This window comes from Polypterus senegalus, chromosome 18, assembly GCF_016835505.1.
Source record: "Polypterus senegalus isolate Bchr_013 chromosome 18, ASM1683550v1, whole genome shotgun sequence".
Taxonomy (NCBI): Eukaryota; Metazoa; Chordata; class Cladistia; order Polypteriformes; family Polypteridae; genus Polypterus; species Polypterus senegalus.
Window position 1 is genome coordinate 10,209,301 of NC_053171.1, and position 23,923 is coordinate 10,233,223.

At 36.3% G+C, this 23,923-nt stretch overlaps 1 protein-coding gene across 1 annotated transcript in view; it reads left to right on the top strand.

The window, feature by feature from the left end:
• The first annotated feature begins 1,730 nt into the window (after positions 1-1,730).
• LOC120519066 (Fc receptor-like protein 5) overlaps positions 1,731-23,923 on the top strand; it is a 68,272-nt gene continuing 46,079 nt past the window's right edge. The window contains exons 1-5 of the mRNA XM_039742153.1: positions 1,731-1,767; positions 3,052-3,087; positions 9,892-10,176; positions 16,797-17,072; positions 22,614-22,886. Coding sequence (XP_039598087.1) covers positions 1,737-1,767; positions 3,052-3,087; positions 9,892-10,176; positions 16,797-17,072; positions 22,614-22,886 — 901 coding nt within the window. The 5' untranslated portion in view covers positions 1,731-1,736. The remainder of the gene's footprint in view (positions 1,768-3,051; positions 3,088-9,891; positions 10,177-16,796; positions 17,073-22,613; positions 22,887-23,923) is intronic.

Consider the following 23,923-nt stretch of genomic DNA (forward strand, 5'->3'; position numbering starts at 1 on the left):
AATCGCCATCAAGCCAAATGATTCTATTGTTCTGTTTACTAACTGAATTTAAATTTTTGCCTTGTACAAACAGGAAAGCAATAACTGTATAAGATTAATGAACTGTCGTTATTTTTGGATTTGGCTGTACCAGTTGATACCACCTGGGCATTAAAACAGTTACTTGACATGTACAGCTATGAACTCACTGTAAAGTATTGTAATTGGATAGACCTTTCATTTGCATGTTTAATGTATATAATGGATATAAAAGCCAATAACTGGATTATCTCCCTTGCTAGCACTTTTTTATTATTTTGTTTTCTTATTTTAATTTTGAAAAAGATATAGATCTTTATGTCTCCTGTAAAACAAAAACTGAAGCTCATTTTTTCTCCTCTTTGAGATGTAAATGTCAGTGTTATATGTACTATATATAATTGCCTTTTGAGACAAATACAAATCTATCTATCTATCTATCTATCTATCTATCTATCTATCTATCTATCTATCTATCTATCTATTATATAGTGCCTTTCATATCTATCTATCTATCTATCTATCTATCTATCTATCTATCTATCTATCTATCTATCTATCTATCTATCTATCTATCTATCTTACTAAAGGTTGTTAATGTCTTTATTATGTTTTGCATTAATCTTCTGCATGTCAGGAAACCGTTAGAAAGTTCAATGTGTTCCAGCAGACTGTGATCATTGTGGTGTGTAGAGAGTTTTCAAAATAAAATATTTAATTACTACAAAGAAATGGTGTCTTCTTAAATAGGTGATAATAAAAACAATTGTGACGCCCAAACAGGTAAACATTGCTTGTGAATAAAGTTGACGTGGGGCAGCTTGCCTGGGATGTGCTACTTCTAGATAAACCACTGTGAGGATGTGGAGCCACTAGTCATAGTGACTCAACAAACGGATACATTTCACAAGATAAAACATCATTTCTTTTTGTAAGTTTAGTCTAAAAGATAAGATTACATACCAGTGTAAACCCCAAAGATATTTAAGCAATTGACCACAGAGTCAGCTCTAATGTAGCATTCAGCCTAGGAGCTCTCCCAAAGCTGCATGTGCACCTGATTTTGTACCTACCACTATGTTATTCAATATACTCGATGCCATCTTTGTAGATCAATAGTTGACTTTTACCCATCAAAGAACCACACAAAGGAGCTGTATAGTGTGTATATGTAAGGAGCCTGGTAGATGCAGAGACACCTAAGTACCTGCTTACACTGCCTATGCAATGGGATGGTTGTTAGTAGTTAAGACAAAGAGGAATGAGTAACATGGGATGCACCAGCCCTGGACCCAATTCGTGTCCATTATGGGGCATGCTTATATACACTTCCTATGCTTGGCTTAGTTTTACATTACGTGTTTAACTTAACACAGATGAACGCATTTGGGATTTGGGAAGAAACACAAGTCTTCAGTACTCAATGACTTGACTAAGAATTGAAATCTAGTTACTATAGTTGTATTGTTTAATCTCAGCCCCAGCCTCATCAGATCTAACCACTGAACCATCATGATAATATCTAGTTGTAGCACAATACATTTAAACAATAATTCAAACAAAAAAAAAAAAGTTGAGGGTGAGTCATTAAGAAATTAGTAGGTGTTTAATGTGGTTTTCTCCCCAGCAGCAGTCGCTAATGGTAATTTCCTGAGAACTTAAACACTACAAATGAAATGCAGCTTTAGTGTTCACTTCTGCATGAAGATAACTGCAGGATGCAGATCTCTAAAGTTTACCTCTTTATTGGTAAGTATGGGTCTTAATATGAAATGTTTAAAGCGAAACTTGCTTTACCAATGTCAGATACAGGTCTTACGTAGACAACGCTAAATTGGATATGGTGATAACAATGAATTTTCAATGGCAAACATAAAATGAAATGTAATTGATCATATGTGATTTGTGGGCTGTTAGTCTAATTTGGTATGTGAGAGGCAGGGTTTTTTCTTCTAAAGCAGTTACTGGGGATGCTATCCTAAAATAATATGGCATATCAATGGAAGTGTTAATGATGTAAAAGAACAATGCTAACATAATTTAGTTAAGAACAAATCAAGAAACAAGCAAGAAGCATTACGTTTTCTTTTAAAATTTACCAAGTCAATGATGTTATTTTGTGACAGAGTCCAAACACTTTAACCCTAGACAAATGCATATTTTGCAAGGGGCTTTAACAAAATCCACTATAATTGTTTGATGATTAGGAATACATGGTGTTGTTATAAGTGAATTTATTAACAGAGTTAGAGCTGTGTCTAGTTACATTGTTAAAGGAGAACAAGGAGTACAGTAAGGGTACCAGTGTGGTGCCTGTGCTGAGAAGCAGTGTGCAATAAGACCAAACACGAGGAGCTGGTGATTCCATGACCATCTTTCTTGCTAAGCTGTAGTCTATAAATGGTTCTTGTGAATAGCAGTTTGTGTTACCTTTTAATGTAACCCAAGTCATAGTCACTGCAGAAGAATGAATATTAAATTTGTTTTCTCGATCTCATAGTGGAGCAACAGGCTCTCAGTGCGGACTGAAACAACACTGTGTGTCTCTGTTCCCTCTTCAAAGAAGCAATGCTGGAGTAACTCCTTAAAATACACCTCAGACAGTCGTGGAAATAAAGAGGGTGGCTTGTATATTCAGTGGCGCAAGTCAGAAAATTGATTCTATTATTCAAGTTTCAACTTTTTTTTATATCAGTCATGAAATAGGGCCAATACTTTTTATTGTGAATGTAACATATAAAGATAATTGAAAACATTTATAGACATGCACTGAACAGGTAGTCTGTACTAAAAAATATAAGTTATTAACTTTTGCAGACATTAGTCCTTAGGTATATCAAATCAGTTTGTCATTTCTAAATTGTACATGATTTTTACCTTCTTATTTTTCTTTATACTGAAGTCACTCTCTTGTTTTATATTTTTAGATCTTATGAGACTCCCTTATATGTCAGATCTGATCTTCATTCCTATCATCATAGATTTTTTTTTTTCTGAACATCATCATCATCTCACATCTTTCTTTATTTTCAGGTCTGACTGTCAGGATGTTCTCAGCACAGGAGACAGGTGAGGGAATTTTTAATTACATCTTGGCACTTTGACAGTCTAAGTCTCACAGTCCTCTCTGCTGAGATGTTCTACAACTATTCTGTTTCTAAACCAAAATCTTTGTTTTACCTTCACATGTTCTGTGACTTCATCAGTATTTAGAGCACCATTTTGTCTCTGCATTCATACACTGGTTTTGTTCCATCACTCTTGTAAGTTCATTTTTGCTTCAGTTTGCTCGTTCTTATTTTAGACTAGGCAATTGAAGATGTCCTTAGCACACTTTGTGGTTATTCATTGCTGTCTCACATTGTCATTGCTATTCTTGTACATCACTCAGAGGTAATGCCGCAGATACCATCAATACCTATCTGTCCTCCTGTTATTTTGTTTAAAAAGCACATACAAAAGAAACAAAAATAGACTTCGTCTTCAATGTGAGGGGCCTGCTGATATAGATTTAATAGGGCCTGGAGGAAATACTTTGTTCAGGGCATGCTTTATGGTTCTTGTTGCCATTTTTTCAAGGCTGCCTTTTTTCATTTTCTCACCGGTTGTAGTCCGACTTCTGTTTTATTTCCTGCAGAGCAATCAGATCTTTCCAAGCAGCACTCCTGTGTCTCTTCTTGGTCCATTCAGTCAGCTAAAGAGCTATCCTGTTTATTTGTTTTTGTTTTTGTCACAACATCTTTCATGTTTATCTGTTTAGGTGCTGTTGAACGCAACAAGCCATCAGCCACTACATCATGTTTGTCTGTGAAGCCGACACTCTCCTATCCTTGGTGGCTACAGTCCTCCTTTCTTGTCTGTTGTGTTCAGTCTACTGACTGATACTCAACAACCAGCTACTCGATCCTGTGTGTCAGTATGGCTGGCCTACACCTGTCATCACCTGTCTTTGTAGTCAACTGAGTTTCTTTCACAGTGGGTTTTTGCATGGCTTCTTTAAAGATTGGGACACATTTATTCTAATTAGGAATCCTGAGCTTTGGCCCCTGCACTACCCTATCACTATATTGCTCTTTTCCTTAGCTAAAAACGTTTTTCCTTTATTGAACTCTCATTTCAGCGTTTGCCATGATCACTGTGTTCAAGTGCGTCCATTTTGTAAGAATATAACCCAGAGAGAGTGTAATCTTTGATTAACAACTGTAACATTAGTGAACCTGGATATTGCATTTATTTATTTATTTTTATTACTGGCATTGATTTCTGATTGTACATCTTTTTCACAAACTGACATTGTAAGACTTTTAGTTAAAGACAACTGATTTGATGCTAAATACTGTATGTATTGGTCTAAAGATAAAGTAGTTACACCATCAATCTACCTGATATAATTAAAATACGGTACTTTATTTCTTGCTTTTTTTTTAAGAGAAATTAACTGAATTATATTAGTACAGTTGAACCTAAAATGAGAACAGAAAAGAATATCTGTAACTTCTGACAACAGCACATGTTGGGTCCCAATCTCTCCATGGACGTGCGATAAAATTTAAATAGTGAAGTAGTGAACATCACAGCTTGACAGTTTCAGAATCAAGCGGTCAAATACCAGTACAGTCTTTGAGGTATGAGCATACTCCATGGTCTTGGGTGGCTTATATCAGGATACTCCCAGTTCTTCCCAAATCCCACAAAATGGGAAAGCTACTTTACTTGATGGTGGTAACCTACAGCTGTATGATTAAGTGTGCAAATTTGGTTTGTGCTTTGCAAATGTTAAGGGCCAAACACAACCCTGTAATGGAAAGGACATGCTTAGAAAAGAAATGGATGAATATGTTAATCTTAATCACAAACATTTTTATCTTCTAAGAAGAATAAGTAGGCAGATTTGTGGCAGATAAAATTAAATGTAAAGTACTAAACATCCATCCATCCATCCATTATCCAACCCGCTATATCCTAACATAGGGTCACGGGGGTCTGCTGGAGCCAAACCCAGCCAACACAGGGTGCAAAGTACTAAGCATAGGATGGAAAAATGTTATATTTGAATACACAGTAGGAGGTCTGAAAATCAAAAGTTTACCTTATGAAATGGTCATAGTGGATTTAACACTATCAACTGCCAGACGGCGTTCCTCAAGTGTTAAGGGTAAATTTTGCACAAACACTAGGATGTTTTTCCTCACATAGAGAACCATAGACACATGGAATAAATTACCAGACAGGAGGACTATATGGACTTTCAAAATATGACGATGTTATTTTAGAAGAAGTGGATAGGACTGACAAGCTTTATTAGGCTGAATGGCCTGCTCTCTTCTAGATTGTTTTAATGTTCTAGTATACACTGTCTATATATTACAGATGCTTTCCTTTATTTTGGATTTTAAGATAGATAGATAGATAGATAGATAGATAGATAGATAGATAGATAGATAGATAGATAGATAGATAGATAGATAGATAGATAGATAGATAGATAGATAGATAGATAGATAGGCTGTCACAGTCACAGTGAGGCATTATATACATTTCTATTGTATAATCCGTTGCCTAAAATTACTCAGTGTTAGTGTGTCAAGATAAGTTAATATGTACAATGTATTCATATGCTTTTACATTTGATAACTCAAGATGTATACCTTTCATTTTTATTGGGTGGTTATAATATTTTTAGAAAGAAATATAATAAGAACTTATGCAAGTTTTTTTTTTCTTTTAGTACCTGTCTGAGCTCTTATAGGTTACTGAGTTGTTGACGTATGGAGTTTTTCATTATGTTAACTTTCACGTTGTAAAGTAAAGGAACAATTAAACTTGTACCTAATTGTAAACCAAGTGCTGCATAAATAAAAAAAAAAAAAACTTGTTTCAGATGGTGTCATATGATCAAATATCTGCACAAATAAAATCCACACTTGTTGCTTCTTTTGTTTATGATGATTGTTAGCTTAGTTGTCCTTTAAGGGTAAATGACACCTTAATTCTCATACCTTATTCTGCACTAAAAGTTTTAAACAATAAGCAAAGGGCACTTGGTTTCCTTTCTCATCAGAAACAACTAGAAATAGCTGTCATATGTCTGATTTTACTTTTGTCATTGTAATGGGTTCAAAATAATTTTTTTTTAAACTTTTCTGGTAATGGTCTTTAGTGCTTCCTCCAACTACATGCACTTTTATTTCATACTAGTCTTAATATCTTCCAATATGACTGGAATTTGTTCAGAACTTGCTCTCTGAAGCCTCACTAACCGCAGTTTTGTCACAGAAGTCCTTACAATAGTGAGGTGTGGCTTAAAAACAAAAATGATCAATTATGATTTATTCAGCAACTAAACAAAAAAAAAGCAAAACTAAAGACTCACATTTTTAACTCACACACCTAATGTTTGGCTGGTTGCTCCTACTCATAGTACTAAAATTGTACCCAGCAGTATAAAAAATTAGGCTTAGTCTCACTGAACTAATACAATGATGGAGATCTGTACAATAAAGCACTTCATTTAAAGGTGCAAAGAAACTGAACTCACACATACTGAATTGATAACAGCAGTTTTAGCTTTTTATTTTCTCTCTTCGCTGTCTTTTGTTCAGTTTCTTTTGCTCTCTCCCTGAAACTCCTGTGGTTTAAAGTGCACAGACAGGAGGGATTAAGGGCAAGTGTTTTAGGAAAATGTCCTGTGGGCAGAACCTTTTCAGTGGCAGATGCTGGAGTTATTCACTACAGACTTTAACAAGTTGTCTCCAGACGCGTGTTCTTGTTCAAGAATCGTGTCTGGCCCAGCAAGACTAGTTTTTGGGAAAAGTGGTAAGAATTGGAAAACTTCTTAAGGCCCATAACATTTTTTTTTGCTTTAAATCATGTTTTATAGCTCACGAAAGTTTAAACTTTTGAAATCTCAATTTTCATGTTTTTGTTTAATGTGTGCATTTAATTATTTTGTCTGAAGAAGATTTACATTTTTTTCTGATTTATTACTGAGTGTTATACTGTGTTAGAGTCTCTGTGGGAGTATAATGGGTTGCTAAGGAGTGCTTCTCAAGAGTCACCATAATTTCCATCACTTGTGAAGAGGTGGGGCTGAACGCACTCCTAGAAGACATGATCACTCCTCCGAAACCTCCTCTTAAACGGTGATGCAATGGGAAACAAATACAGTTTTTTACCTCCTCTTTGCTCGATTACCTGCTAACTTGCTGTTGCTGTTGCTATACCGTATGGTCTGCTTATTGCACAGCGCTTTGAATATTTAAAAGCCTGTACAGCAGCTGTCCTTTTGTCTTTTTGCCTTGTCTCTCTTCTCCCCCAGACATTCTCTGCTTTATTATGCTGTATACAAATAAAGTTTATGTTTCTTGAAAACCCTGACTGAATCTGTGCAACTTTGTAACCAAAGCCTGACCCACTAAAACTTGCTTATAAATTCCAGTGCAGTGCCAATATCCATTTGTCTGAGATTGCAGATTTGACCTGTGTACGTGCTGTTTAATAATTTAGTTTTTGGAATTCTGGTTTAAAATTCATAGCTTTCTTATCTTAACTCGATTCTCTATGTTAGCGTTTTGGATCTGATTGAATAGTAATGCTCGAGTAAAATAATCCCTAAAATTTGTGTCCCACTACAATAACAGTTTAGGCCTCTGGTTTTCATAGCAAATTAATCTCTTCAGAAACCTGATTTGTTTTTGAAGTCTTTGTCAAAGATACACACATCTCCTGGTCAGTTAAATTACATGTTAGCAGCTGTTCTCTTCTCTTTTTAACAACAGACTATTTTAAAAAGTTGTCTAAAAAAAGGCAGGTGGTTAGTGCCTGTGCTGAGGTCCAGCCAAGCCACTTGGAGTTTTTGTGAATGATATTGCATAAAATGATTTACTGCCATTTTTCTATTCATTTTCAGTCTGTATTTTTGATTTATTAAGTGAATTGAACTTCCTAATTATAGTAGCTATGGATAGTTCAAGAATAAACTTTAGCATTATGTGGTAGATAGGGGGCACTCTCGCTCCCTTGAACCCCTGTCCACGACTCCAGACACCAGGTAAAAGTCCAAATGTAGACTTTATTTAATTGCCACATTGCACAAAGCACACTTTCCACCACAATACTCATATAAATCACAAATACTACACAATAAATCAATCCTCCATTCCCAGACGCGTTGCCACCCTTCCACCCAGCTCAGCTCTCCGTCTGGGAGCTCCCGCAGTCATTTTATACTCCCTGACCCGGAAGTGTTCCTAGCCAACAGTCCACAAGCCCTTATTCCTTCTGGGTCAGGGTAAATAGTACTTTTTTTTCAACCTGGAAGCCCGTTGCTCTTCCTATGATGAACTTCCGGGTCATAGGGCATGAAGAACTCTTCGGTCCTCCCTGCAGCTCCCTCTCGTGGCCCCCATGGCATTCAGCAGGGCGGTGCATAAAAACTCCATTGTCCATGATGCCCTGCTGGTCTTCTGGGGACCTCCATGCTGCAAGAAGGGCTCCACCTGGCGGCTTGGGGGTATTGGCCGGGATAAACAGCTGGCCATCCTCCACAATGTTTATCTTGCATTAACATTTATAAACACAGTGGTACTGTTTTCAGAGCAGAGTTTAATAATAGGATAATAAAATATTAATTATTTAAATAATTAACCAGGCTAACCTTTTAATACCAAATTGTACTAGTGAAAAATAATTTTTATTACTTCACTGGTCATTGGGACTCAAAATGAAACTGAAGTTTCCCATTGGGTAGCCATAATGGCTGGGTTTCAACCTTAATGTGACTCGGAATTCTGAAAATTAAAGGGGCCCAATAAATATTTTCCTTTTTGTCTTGATTACATTTCTCTCCTGTAAAATAAAGCGAAGCTTATTTATTATTTCATGATCATAAACTGAACTGTGGACAATCTCTTGGATTCTTGTCACTTTTGTTAACTTCAGCAAAGTGAAATGGTCAGTGAAGTTTGCTGGAGCTGTTTGTGAGCCTGACAATTCACTGCTTAGCACTGCTCTCTTACTGCTCCAAGGACTAAGACTTAAATCCCATCCCAGTCACTGCCTGTCTCATGTTTGACTCATTTTCCAAATGTCTGCATGGGATTCTGTCTTGATTTTCTACTCCCTCCATAACTTGGACACTTCTAGTGTGGCACCAGTGGCAAAAGAAATGCACTCCAAACTGCAGTGTTCAGTTTCATTCATAACCAGATCTTCCATGTAACTGTGGGCAGGTCACTTGCTCAAATTTAAAAATACATATAAGCAATAGTACTAGTAATCTGTATTTGTATAGTGACTAGGAGTTGTTTTTACTTAGAAAGGGTATTATATAAAATATTTTTTTTTTACTTGTTAGGTTATGTAGAAACTCTAAGTTGCCAGGTAGGAGTCAATGTGAATGTTTGTATGAGTGGCCCTTGTGATGGCCCATTAATACTAATAAACCTGATCTCATGTTTTCGGAATATGAAAAAAATCCTCATAAACACGCCATGAATGTGTAAATACCTCACAGAACTCATAGCAGCTAGGAACTTTAACAAAGGCCAAGCTCTGCAATTAAGCAGTTCTACTCAATGCAAAACAAAAATTTTGTTTTCACTCAGCACATGCCTGTAGTCTGACAACAACCTTAGATGTGTGTGTTACTGAGAGTACCAGAGACAGACATTTTTATTAAAAAATTAAGGTTTTGTGATAACTTTTACAATTATTACTGAAATTTTTTAATTTCATTTTTTACACATATAGTACAGTGAACCGTAAATATCAGACATAAAAAGCAGTTGATTTACTTTGTGTGTTTAAACATACTTTTTGGGTTTATTTACTGATTTAATTTTTCATCTCTTTCTGCTTTCTATATCTCCACAGAGTTGCTCCCCAAGTTCACACTGACAGTCCACCCTCATGACACAGTGTGGGAGGGGGACTCGGTAACCCTGACTTGTCTGTATGAGACAAACAATCCAAAGGAGAAAGAACTGACATACAAGTGGTACAGAGAATTGACACCTCTGAGTGAAGGAATTTTACAGAATCAGTATAAAATAAATTCTGCTCAGCAGAGCCATACTGGGAATTACTGGTGTGAGGTGACAATAAAAAAGAGTAGCACTAAGAAGAAAAAAAGTGATAAAATGAAGGTAACAGTGAAAGGTGAGTGCACATATCTTCTGCTCTAAATATCTGTATCGCTGTCTAATGACTTTTGACGTTGCTGTTTCTCTTTGATGACATGGAACATCTGAATAACACCTGACATTTCCTGAGCTTGATCTCTAATCCAGTGTTATGAATATAATAGAACCGAAGTTTTTGGAAAACTATAATCTTCAACAAAAATCCTTACAACATCTTATTGTAGTTAGGAAGTGGACTATTTAGTCACATTCAGAACGTTTGCTTCTGCTTATAGACCATTTAGTTTTTGATCAATAAGTTTGGTGTATGTAGGATTGTTTTGACCATTTGACCTCTGAATAGTCCTTAAGAGTTTTCTTTGATTTTCCTTTTGACTCTTATTTCCTTTTCAATTTTTTTATTTGTGTTCACTTTTTGGTCTGGTCCTTTTTTCATCTGTGGTCATTATAGTGTGTGTTGCCATTTTGTTTACCATTTCTGACTGCAAGCACAGCCATTTTGTGAAGCTTTTTCAGATATTTGAACTTTAGCTAGGTGATCCAACTGCAAATTTGGCTAATGTTTTAATGGTGTCATGTGATTAGCTTTAGATCATTTGGCTTTTGACCCAGGCTTTATTAAAATCCTTTTCTGTCTCATCTCCTGCTCCTGTCTCCTGAAGTATTTAAAATACTTCTACATCATATCTGGCAGAACATCAGTGAAAGGATAAAAGACTAAGACTCAAAAAAATGGTCAGTACATTAGCCAAGTGTCGAAAACATATTAAATATCCTAACTATTATAAACATGAAACAAAATTAGCTAGGGAAAAAATAAACATTTGGGTAAGAAAGTGGAAATGGCCGGTATTATTTGTAGCCTTCTTTGCTATAATGAAAACACAATAAGGGTTTTGTATACTTCTTTCATTCACACTAATACGGAGAGACTTATGCCCACATCTTTATGTGTGATGGAGGAAAAGACATTTAATTTATTGTATTACTCATTGCAACCAGAAGACCTTGGAAAAAAGTCTTATGGAAACATTGTAGCTACATTTCAGCATACTCCATTCTTCACGGAAGCACTTAGTTCAGATCTTTCCAACCTGGGGTGGTTAAATGGGGCTTGAGTGGTGTCACAAAGGTATTGCTTTAATTATAACTTCCTGTAAATAAAAATTGTTTTAAATTTAAACTTTTAATATAGAACAAATCTCTAGAACGGCTATCAAAAAATTATGATTCAAATACTCACAATAAGATGAGTATATTTTTACATATATTTGAATGTATCTTAAATATTGTGGACGCTATGCAACCACAACTATTTTTAGAGCTGGCTGCTCAGAAAAACTGAGCAACTGGGAGAAAAGGTAAGTGAGGTGACCAAGAACTCGATATTCACTCTGACTTAGCTCCACAGAAGCTGTATGGAAATGGGAGTATCTTTCAGAAGGACAACCATCACTAATGTGGGATTATTGCAGAATTAGATTACATTATATTAGATTAAAACTTTATTTGTTCCCATGGAGAATTGTTTTTCACAGAAACTCTTTAAATAAGATAAAGACATAAATAGATAGATAAATAAATATGTATAAACATACTATGGTCTAAACACACCAGAATGACTGAAAAGAAAGAAATTTAAAAAGAAAGAAAACTTCTGACTTGGCAGTCCCATTCACATTGAGGGGCTATACGGGTGTATTGCTGTTGGTATAAAGGATTATAACTAACAGGTGAGGGGACACTGGCACACGCAAGTTGCTGCTGCTCCTATCTGTTAACAACACTTTTCGCAAAATTCACCTTTATTCTACACTTGCAAGAGTCCTTACTCAAACCAGCAGCAAAGAGCACATCACACCCATCCTGCTCCATCTTCACTGGCTCCCTGTGTCTTACAGAACTGAATATAAAATCCTACTAATAACCTACAAAGCCTTAAATAACCTTGCGCCAAATTACATCAGTGACCTTCTCCATCACTATGTGCCTGCCCGCTCACTAAGGTCCTCTGATTCTGGCAATCTTGTTGTGCCCCACACTAATCTACACTCCATGGGTGACAGCAGGGCCTTCAGCTGTATAGCGCCCAGACTCTGGAATGACCTACCGAAATTAATCAAGTCAGCTGACTCCATGAATTCTTTTAAAAACAACTCAAAACTCATCTGTCCAGGAAGGCTTTTAGCTCTACTTGACTTCATTCCCCTTCTCTCAGTTTACCTCTCTGTCAAGATGCTCATGTAACCTGTGTGTGCTGGACCATCAATTATGTTGTCTGTTAGGCTTTCTCTGAATTTACTGTCTTAATCTTCTTTATTTATTTATTTGGTTTGGTTTGTACTATGCTATATACTGTATACCCTGCCGTTCTTTCTTATATTCTGTAAGTGCCTTGAGCATGGGAAAGGCACTATATAAATAAAATGTATTATTATTATTATTATTATTAAAGGAGCCCCTTTAGCGATTCTTGACACATTTCTGCTGAATGATTCATTGGCTGAAAGTCCTCAGTGTTTGTATGTCACAGAGAGAATTTGCATTCATAATGGCACACAGTTTTATTTTAATTCTCTCCTCTTCTACTACCTCCTGGGTGGTTCTGAGTACATCCCATAACTGAACCTGTCCTTTTAATTAACTTGTTGAATCAGTGGGCCTCTCTTGAAGTTATGCTACTAGCCCAGCACACCACAGCATAGAAAGTTGCACTGGCCATCACAGAGTTGTAGATGTTGCCATAGAAACACATGAAAGCTTGTATCAGGTTTGTAAAAATGGACATAAAGGACTCTCAGACTGGTAAACAATTTTCTCTGGACTGATCAAACCGCATTGAACCATTTGTCTTCAATTCTAAGTGTTACCTATGTAATACCATTCCAAAAAAAGCATGGTATTGGAAGTATCATGGTTCTGAGTTGTTCTTTAGCACCAAAGAAACTGGAAGACTAGTCAGGGTTAAGAGAAAGCTGAACAGCGTGAAGTACTGATATATCCTTAATGAAAACCTGCTCCAGAGGATTTTACACCTTAGACTTGAACAAAGGTTCACCTTCCAATAGGACAATGACACTACTCACAAAGCAAAGACAACACAGGAGTGGCTTAGGGACACCTCTGGGAATGTCCGTGAGTGGCCTGACCCAGCCAGAGCCTAGATGTAAACCAAATCAAACACTTCTGGAGAGACCTTAAAATACTGTAGCTTCTCACTGATGGTCTGCTTCCAGCCTGACATAGCTTGAGAGGATGTGCAGAGAAGAAAGTCAGAAAATTACCAACTCCATGTGTGTAAAGTTGCATCAGACCCAAAAAGACTCCAGACCTTGATCACTGCCAAAGGAGCTTCAACTGAGTGCTAAAGTAAGTAAAGGGTTGAAAACTTGTGTCAATGTCATATTTCAGGTTTTTTTTTTTAAGAAATTTGCACAAATTGCTAAAAAATGTTTTCACAGGATATCGAGGGTTGCTTGATGAGGGAAAAAATTATCTTGAATAATTTTAGCACAAGGTTGTGACACAACAATATGTATTAAAATTGAACAGGTCTGAACACTTTCTGTAGGCACTGTATGTGTCCATGAAGAAGCAATGGTTAAATAACCAGAACACTTCAAAATGGCTAGAAATATTAAAAGCAAGATGAAGATAACTAACATTCATATTCATGACACATTGCTTTACAATTTGTGCAAACCCTGACTGGAAACTCAAGTTCGACTAAGGAAATAAACAATTCCTAAGTAAAATTATAGGGTGGACATAAACAAAAAAGGGCAAATTAAAGAAAAAATATTTTTCCTTCTTTAAGGAGAAAATGTCACTTTTCTCCATTAAACTATATAGAACTGCTTACAGCAGTGGCACTGTGGCTAGTGCTTCTATCTTGTAGCATCCATGAACTTAAATTTAATTTCTCGCCTAACTTGAATCTCCTCTTTGTGTTTATATGGATTATACCCTGGTACTCTCATTTCTTATACATTCTAGGAAAGTAAGTCAAGGTTAGGTTGATATTATATTGATATTGATAGGTGTGTATTTCCCCTTGGGATTAATAAAGTATCTATCTCATCTTTTAATAATCTATCTATCCATTTAATTGACACTTAATTGACTCAGTTTGATAGAATTTTGACATGAATGAGGATTTCACATGGTGAAACTTCACTCTGCCAGCATTGGTTTCTACCTTATTATGTTCAGTGCTGCCCTGTAATGTCCCAACTCTGTGTAACCCTAGAATTGTGTTAATTGAATTCTATTAATTTGATTTAAGAAGGTATGACTAAGTGTGTGTGCAAAAGTTCATTCTATTATTTACTGGCACCCATCCAGAGTTTACATTCTGCTTGTATAAGGTTTGGTTCACACAAGATTTTGTTGAATTAAGCTGGCTTGGAAAATAAATTCTTCAATCAATACTGATTCCATATAAAACAAAAAAAAGCTGAATAATGAAGCAAGCATTCAAAGAAATTAAATTCAAAACTGCAAGGTACTAAAATATATCTTGTTCAACAAAGTAGAATAATAAGAATAAATATATTTATTTAGCTGATTTCATAAACAATTACAACTGAAAGTCCTTTACAAAAAATGACAATACCAATTTTTGTTGAATTTATAAAGGTAAAAACAGAGACTAGTAATATTTGCGCTGAAATAATGATTATAGGAAGAAAAAAAATAAATAACGTACACAGAGTAGCTTAAAGTATGCTAAAACAATTATCTATGTAACATACAAGTGATGGGCGGCACAAGCGGCACGGCACGGCACGGCACGGTGGGTTCGGTTCCCGGGTCCTCCCTGCGTAGAGTTTGCATTTTGTCTGTGTGGAGTTTGCATGTTCACCCCATGGGTTTCCTCCCACACTCCAAAGACATGCAGGTTAGGTATATTGGCAATCCTAAATTGTCCCTAGTGTGTGCTTAGTGTGTGGGTGGGTGTGCCCTGCGGTGGGCTGACACCCTGCCCGGGGTTTGTTTCCTGCCTTGAGCCCTACGTTGGTCTGGATTGGCTGCAGCAGACCCCGTGACCCTGTAGTTAGGATATAGCGGGTTGGATAATGGATGGATGGACATACAAGTGATAACAAAATAAAATGCAATGAGCAATATCGTAATGAAAACAAACCTACAGTATGTAGGCCCACAGTCTTAAGTAGTTCAATAGTGTTTCAAGTTTTGTTGACCTATGCCAAATGGCTGCCTAGCCCTCCTGTATTTTCTACATTTACATTAACTAAGTCACTAACAGTCACACAATTATAGAGATTTGATGATACACACATCATTGTAGAAGCGTAGTCCTTCAAGCAAATGGCATCTTTCATTAGATCTTCAAGTAACTGACACTGGTACAGTCAGTTCTCTGTCTTTGTGAAAAAGTCAAACTGAAAAAGTGTGCTTTAATTATCTTTCTTTCTTTGTTGCTTGATTGACTTACATTTGTTGGTAAAACATTTCAAATATTTGCTGCATTAAAACAAAAAGCTGCCTCACCAATCATTTTATGCTTCATTCTAGATTTATCAAGGATGCTGGCATTTAAAGAATAGTTTAAATAATTTGGGATGTATACAGAGAAACATTCTTTTGATGAGCTTTGTATAAAGTTGAGTTCATTTTAAAAGCAGTTCTTAAAAGATTCTGGAAGCCAATGAAGGGCAGCTGAAACTAGTGTTATGTGCTAAGGTGCTCTCTTTATGGTTAGAACTGTTGTTGCTGCATTTTTAACAAGTTTTAGCCTTTTTTGAGTAATTGTGTTTTAAAAATGCATTACACCATTTATACCTGTAGTTGTACTTCAAGAAGCAGGAGCAGATGTATCAGTTTCATTCATTCTTTAACTAAACTTTCTTAGTCTTATCTTAGGGTTGAAGGGGGCTATAGCCCATCCCTATAGCATTCTAGGATTTAAACCTTTTTTGCCAACATTCCACACAAACCTGCCTATTTAGTCTGATTGGGCAGTCTAAAATGGTTCATTGACTATATGCATTTTTATCCATAGTGCAACTAGAAATTAAGTGCAATTTACTATAAGAAATTCACTGCTCATACTCCTATGTTGATTTATATAATATAAATCTTAATCCTAAACAAAATACTTACAGAATCATTTTAAACAAATCACATAGTCAGAAGCCAGGGGTGCTCCAGCTGCCCCAACCCTGACACAGACAGGCAGAGACACAATTTCCCACACAGTGGACGTTTATTTACAAGTAGGAAGCGCTTTTGTCTCGTTCCCCACAGCAGTACAATACAAAGCAGCACCAAATACAGAGTTCCTTACTGCCTCCCCTACCAAATAGTAAGCTTTGTCCCTCTTCCTCCCAGAAGTCCAAATGTAGGGCTCTGTAGCTTCCCCTGGTAGCCCCAAAGGAACCCAACAGGGCTGAAGGCAATAAGCCAACACCTTGAATTTGTCCTTCAATCTTTAATGATGTCTTTATACTAAGAGAGTGAGGGGGTTTACTGTTGGATGGTTAGAATGTACTACAGTAAAACTGACCCTTACTTGTAATAAGAGTAGATAGAGAAAAAGGCAATAAGATGTCTTTGTTTAATCTTCTTCTTTAGTTAATTAACCCCTGTGTTCTCATTCTGTCATATTTTCAGAAAGGACATCCACACTTGATGTGAAGCCAGAACACTCAGATAGGAGGATATTTGAAGGTGATGAGGTCACCCTGCACTGTCTTGCAGATGGAAATCCTGTTGGGTGGACATACAAGCTGTACAAGGGAACTTACGGGAATGCTATTAAAAGACAAATGGCGAACACCTTCACCTTCAGCCCTGTGACTCTTTCAGACAGTAGTTGGTACTGTTGTCAAGCTGAAAACAGAATGTTTTACACAAAACCTGGTAATCGTATATCACTACATGTATCAGGTAAGAGATTTACCTCTAATGCAACAGATTTATTACATCTGTTTACTGCCTTTCATTAGTTAAAATCACACATACACATAAGAATACACAAGGTTACAATCTTTTTAAAGTTAGACGGAAACAAATTAATCTCTTTACAAAAACTACAACATCCTCTCCTAAACACCTTCTGACTCTTCATACATCTGCTTAATGACAATATCTTAGCCAGCAGTGCTTTGTGACTCTTCTAAAAGACTATCTGTCTGTGAAATTCTTTACTTATTTACAGTATACTAAACTTAATCTTTGATATATCTGCTCATATCAGAATTCACTCTCCAGGTCCATCTGTAATGATTATACTGGCTTGAATTGGATCTGCCAATCCACTCATCTATAAACAAATTCAGCTTGTTATTATTATTTTCTATAAAGGTCATTTATATAATTTAAAAGAGAAGTGATCACACCAGTCATGTATAAGGGCCTCCACTTTTAATAAAATTATCTAATTTGCACAAATTTACTATAACTGTCTCCTGACTTATGTAAGTCGATTCATCTACACACAAAAATTTGGAATCCCACTCTTTTGGTTTAATCACTACCATCTCATGGGATAACTATCAAAAATTGTAATTATAAATTTGCGTATGCCTCTCTGGCCAAGTACTTGTCATACTTTCTTCTGGAATTCTAGCATATTTATGTAACTCAATATCCCCCATCTAAACTCATACTGACTTGTCACTGGTACACCCATACTTGACATATATGGCTCCATCTTGTCTTCAATAATTGCTCCCATTAATTTTTATCTTAATATAACTGGACAAGGGCAGCACAGTGGCACAGTAGGTAGCGCTGCTGCCTCACAGTTAGGAGACCCAGGTTCACTTCCTGGGTCTTCCCTGCGTGGAGTTTTCATGTTCTCCCCGTGTCTGTGTGGGTTTCCTCCCTCAGTCCAAAGACATGCAGGTTAGGTGCATTGATGATTCTACATTGTCCCTAGTGTGTGCTTGGAGTGTGTGTGTGTGTGCACTGCGGTGGGCTGGCGCCCTGCCTGGGGTTTGTTTCCTGCCTTGCGCCCTGTGTTGGCTGGGATTGGCTCCAGCAGAGACCCATGACCCTGTAGTTAGGATATAATGGATGGATAACTGGACAATAGTGTTTAGGATTCGACTGAACACCAAGTTTTTATAATGAGATAGCATTTTTTTATAGTCTTTATTAAATTTCATGGTATACAATGATTTATTAAAATATACATTAAGGATTTAAAAATGTATTCAATATGTTTTTTAAACATTCTTGGGCAAGCTGATATTTTTTTTAAATTTGCATTACTAGTAGCATTTCTCCTTTTGTAATCTCTAAATTATTTAGATTTTATTAATATTATCAGGGCGGCACGGTGGCGCAGTGGTAGCACTGCTGCCTCGCAGTTAGGAGACCCGGGTTTGCTTCCCTGGTCCTCCCTGCGTGGAGTCTGCATGTTCTCCCTGTGTCTGTGTGGGTTTCCTCCCACAATCCAAAGACATGCAGGTTAGGTGGATTGGGGATTCTAAATTGGCCCGTTTGTGTGTGTCCTGCGGTGGGTTGGCACTCTGCCCAGGATTGGTTCCTGCCTTGTGCCCTGTGTTGGCTGGGATTGGCTCCAGCAGACCCCGTGACCCTGTATTCGGATTCAGCGGGTTAGAAAATGGATGGATGGATTAATATTATCTGTAGTGGCTGGAATGTTTCTGAATTCTTCAAAGTGTAAAATGTCTGAAAAATGTGGAAAGCATTTTCTAGTTTTCGTGATATATTTTATTTCCCATAGTGTTATTGTTAAATTTCACAGTAATAGTACAGTTTCTGAAAAATGATACATAAACTAAAATTGGACTGATTCATTGATAGCTCATTTTCTGGTTTTCTTGACTACCTGAGTGTTGTTTTCTTCTTCCTATCTCAGTATACATTTTTTTCTTGAGTATTCTTGCTGACTGAGAGTTTATCATAGCCTATTTAGTACTGCACTTATGGTTCAAGAGGACTGTACAAAATGCAGATTATGCTTAATTTGCTATTGAATTGAAAAATGTTATTATTTGCTATGTGGTTTTTCTATTCATCTATTTTTAAAAGTACCTAATCCAAATTAGGGCCATGAAGGACAAAGCCTTTCTTTGCATCATTGGGTACAAAGCAAAAGCCCATCCTGAATGGAGCACCAATTTAATGCACACACGCAAACTCACTCATTCAGGGTGACCAGTTAGTCTAAACTGCATGTCTTGTGATACTTTAGTGCAGAGCTGGAAATATTGTTACTTAGACAAAAATTTAATTAAGTAAATGGAAATTACTCAACTAAAAGTAAAAAAAAAATACACTTTGAAAATAATTACTCAATTTAAAAGTAAAATTTAGTTACTTCAGAAAAACATTAGCCTTAATTAGTAAATATTCACATATATACATGAAACCTCAAATCAGAAAAAGTTGAGATGTTATGGAAAATGCAAATTAAAAATACAGTGATTCTTAAATTAAATTGCAGACAGTATGAAAACATTTCATGTTTTGTTTGGTCAGTTTAATTTCATCTGTTAATATACATCCATTCCTACATTTCAGGCCTGCAACACACTCCAAAAAAAGATGGGATGGTAAAAAATTGACCACTTTGTAATGTTGCCATTCCTTCTCACAACACTTTGGCGCTGAGGATACCAAGTGATGAAGTGTTTCAGGTGTTATTTTGTCCCATTCTTCCTACAAATACGTTTTAAAGTGTGCAACAGTATGGGGTCATCAATGTCATATTTTCCGTTTCAAAATTCTCCACACATTCTCTATTGGGGACAGGTCAGGCCTGCAGGCAGGCCAGTCCAGTACCTATACCCTCTTCTTTCACAGACATGCACCTTTGTAATGTGTGCAGAATGTGATTTTGCAATGTCTTGTTGAAAAATTCATGGATGTCCCTGGGAAAGATGTTGTCTTGAAAGCAGCATATGTTGCTCTAAAATCTCAGTGTCCTTTTCTGCATTAACGATGCCATCACAGAACTATAAATTACCTTTGCCAAGGGCACTGACATAACCTCATACCATGACAGATCCTGACTTTTGGACTTGTTGCTGATTACAGTTTGAATAGTCCTTTTTGGTCCAGAGCACATGGTGTCCATTTCTTCCAAAAAAGATCTGGAATACTGATTTGTCTGGTCAAAATACATATTTCCACTGTGTGATGGTCCATCCCACATGCCTCTGAGCCTGGAGAAGTCGATGCCGCTTGCAGACATGGTTAACATAAGGCTTCTTTTTTGCACAGTAAAGTTTTAGACGTCATTCTTGAAGGTAACTCCATATTGTAGTGCTTTGCAAAGGTTTGCCAAAGTATTTCCTTTCCCATGTGGTAATATCAGCTATTAATGAGTGATGGTTCTTGATGCAGTGCCATCTGAGGGATCGGATATCACGGGTATTCAGCTCAGGGTTGTGCCCTTGCCCTTTACGCACTAAAATTCTTCCAGATTACTTGAATTGTTTAATGATATTATATACTGTAGAGGGAGAAATATGCAAATCCCTCCCAATCTTTCTTTGAGGAACATTGTTTTTAAACCTTTCAATAATGTTTTCATGCATTTGTTGACAAACTAGAGATCCTCTGCCCATCTTTGCTCCTCACAGACTCAGCCTTTTGTGGATACTGTTTTTGTACCAAATCACGATTACAATCACCTGTTCACAACTTTGTTTGGAATATGTTGCAAGTCTGAAATGCAGAAATGGATGTACAGTATATTAACAAATGAAATGAAGTTGACCAGAGAAAGCATGAAATATCTTGGGTTCATACTCTCTGCAATGAAATAAAAATCAAAGTAAATTTAAGAATGACTTCTTTTTTTTTAATTTACATCTTCCATACCTTCCCAAAAGGGCATATTGGATACAAAATAATGTCTACATAAAACACTAAATATAGATAAATACAAGATATACAAAGAACTGAAATAAAATGAAAAATTGTGTAATAATTGTATAAGCTGAAGTTGCATAAATCGAGGTTCTACAGGACATAATTTTGAAATGAAATAAACAAACAGAATGTATTCATAACGCCAACAAGGTCACACACTTTTCACTGTACGAGACTCCCGGGCGTTGAAACCAATTTGTCAATCTCACTAATAATTTAGTCCCCTATTAACACTACTTGTTAGTTTCTGAGAGTTAATTTAAAGGTTACTCAGTGGGGCTCCTTAATCCTGGCCTGCACCATAGAGTTATCAGCATTGACTTCTGGCTGTGGAAGATCTTGAAAACAAATGGATACCTGAACCTCTATTGCTGATGTGAACCTCTGAACTTACACTTACGTCCAATGGTGACCCATCTATGTCTAACTCTACGGCCCAAAGATTCCCCCTGTGCTACTTAAGGGGTGGATTTAATCCTTCTAAATGACACCTACACCTCCAATTCCCTATTACAAAGTAGGCTTGCTGTCTGCTTCTTAAGCTTAGCTACTCTGAGCTGGAGGTGCTGGATAAGTTGCTATCTCTTTCAGAATTAGTCCTCTGGAAAACAAGTTTCTGAGAATTTTAACGTCAATCAAGGCTGACATTGTGTGAGCTTTTTTCAGTTTGTTTGGATGAAACACTGTTTTATTTGGACATCAACTAAGTTAGGGGTTAAAAGCCTGTTACCCCTCTCTCCGTTAATATAATCCTACCTATATACTTTTACAGCTTGTAGGTGTTTATCTGTAGTGTCTAAAATTTAACATTTTTTAATATCTAGTGCTTCATACTCTCTTTTGTGTTTTAGGTCAGATGTACAGTATGTTTCTGCCAAACCAAAGTTGAATCAGCATTTACTGTACATATCTGTTTCTGATTGTACTAGGTTAAATCGATTAGTGGTGTTTAGTGCACTGCTTGACTATTACTGCAATTCCCTTATCATTTGGTTACATCAGCTACATGCCTTGAGTGTCCTTAACATGCAATTTTTGTTTGTTACTAGAAATTAATTGCAAACTGAAAAAGTTTGACTTGAGTAAATTCAACTGAACTACAAACTAACTTTATTTAACTAAAAACTCCTGATATATTTTTACTAGTGCCTAAGTGTATGTCTTTAAACTTCAGTGTTGTTAATAATGAATTCAAACAAAAGCAAATTAAATGACACTACTTCTGTTAGCTCCCCTTCTACTGTATTTAGCACAGTTTAGGAGACCCAAGCACCTGCGTACATTTACATTATCTGCAAACTTTGCTCCTACACAAATGAAAAAAAAACTGAAAAAATCCTCATTGTTCCTTAATGGAAAAAAATAGAATTTTTTTCAAAGTAAATATTAAGATAAATTATGAGGTTCTATAAAGAGATAAATAGATATAAAACAAAGTAATAAACAAATAAGAAAGTTTTGAATGCAGAAACGTAATCATACAGCCCAAGTTCTGTTTGTAAGTAAAGCAAAGTAAAGCAATCTGTTTAGTTACAGATCCAGACTATCGTCTGTCTTCTTTTCTTTTTATGTTTACAGAGCTGTTCACAAAGCCCACACTGACAGTCACCCCTAAGGTCATCTGGGAGGGAGACACTGTGACACTGAAGTGTCAGTCTGTAGGATTTCTAGGAGTACAACTTCTATATGAATTCTATAAAGTGAGCTCTCTTGGTCAAAATTCAAGAAAGGATACATACACAATTCAATCAGCTCAACAGAGCCATATGGGAAAATACTGGTGTGAGGCGGAGGCCGAAGGAAAGAGGATTATGAAGAAAAACAGTGACAATGTGCCAGTGACTGTGAAAGGTTAGTCAGCGCATCAGACGTTATATAGTTCAACTGCCTAGTGTCCATCTTACAGCTTCTGGTTTCCCTTTCTGATTTTTGCACTCATTTGCCTTGCTGGTCTGAGTCTTGTTTTTCCTGATGTTAGAAAAAATTTGAATCAGTAGCCACTCATGAAAGAGGCTTAAAAGGTACTGAATTAAATTAATTAAATTTTGTTGTTAGCTGTTAAATGCTGAAAATGATCCTGCTCAGTTTTCATACTTGCTTCTTGTGCCTAGCAGGGGAATCCAACTGCTCTTTAATCATCTTGAGGGGATTCAAAATATATTAAAAAAAGACTAATAAAATTGAAAAACACTTAAAATATAAATTAGCCATTTAAAGAAATTGATAGGTATTTATTATGAATTAAAAAAACCATGTTGAAGAAAGTAAGTCTTTAATTTTTTTACAAACAGTCAGTGTTGTAGAAGCTGGTACAGACAGTGGGAAATTATTCCATAGATTGAAAACAATAGACCGACGCATAGTTACATTCACTGCATAGCTTTGTTGGTAACAACCAAAGGTTCAGAAGACCCAAACAAGAGTGAACTGAAAGGTGTGAGTGTAGCAAGGAGATTATAGAGATAAGTAAGAACTAAAACTGTAACATATTTATCAACAATGAATAGGTTGTAAAAGTGGATCCTCTCCTTAACAGTCTACTAGTAATAGGGTGACAGGAGTATATATAATTGTTAGTCCACGTTCCATACTGTTTTGGAAATACTGCAACTTCTGGATGGTGTTTAGCAAGAAACCACCAACAGGAATCAGCAAACCTCATACATCGAGCTGAAGAAAATTTTTTGTCTTATGATTTAATTGTGAATATTCTTTAAGCTCTATTTTCAACTAACATGACCAAATGTATGTTTTGGATTCATTCTTAATTTGAGAAAGATATTAATATTTTGTTATTTAAGTTTAAGCATGTCACATCATGACTTTTGAGTCTCAGCATGTTGCTAGCAAGTTGCAAGAACTCACTTCACCATTGCTAAGTAAAATCT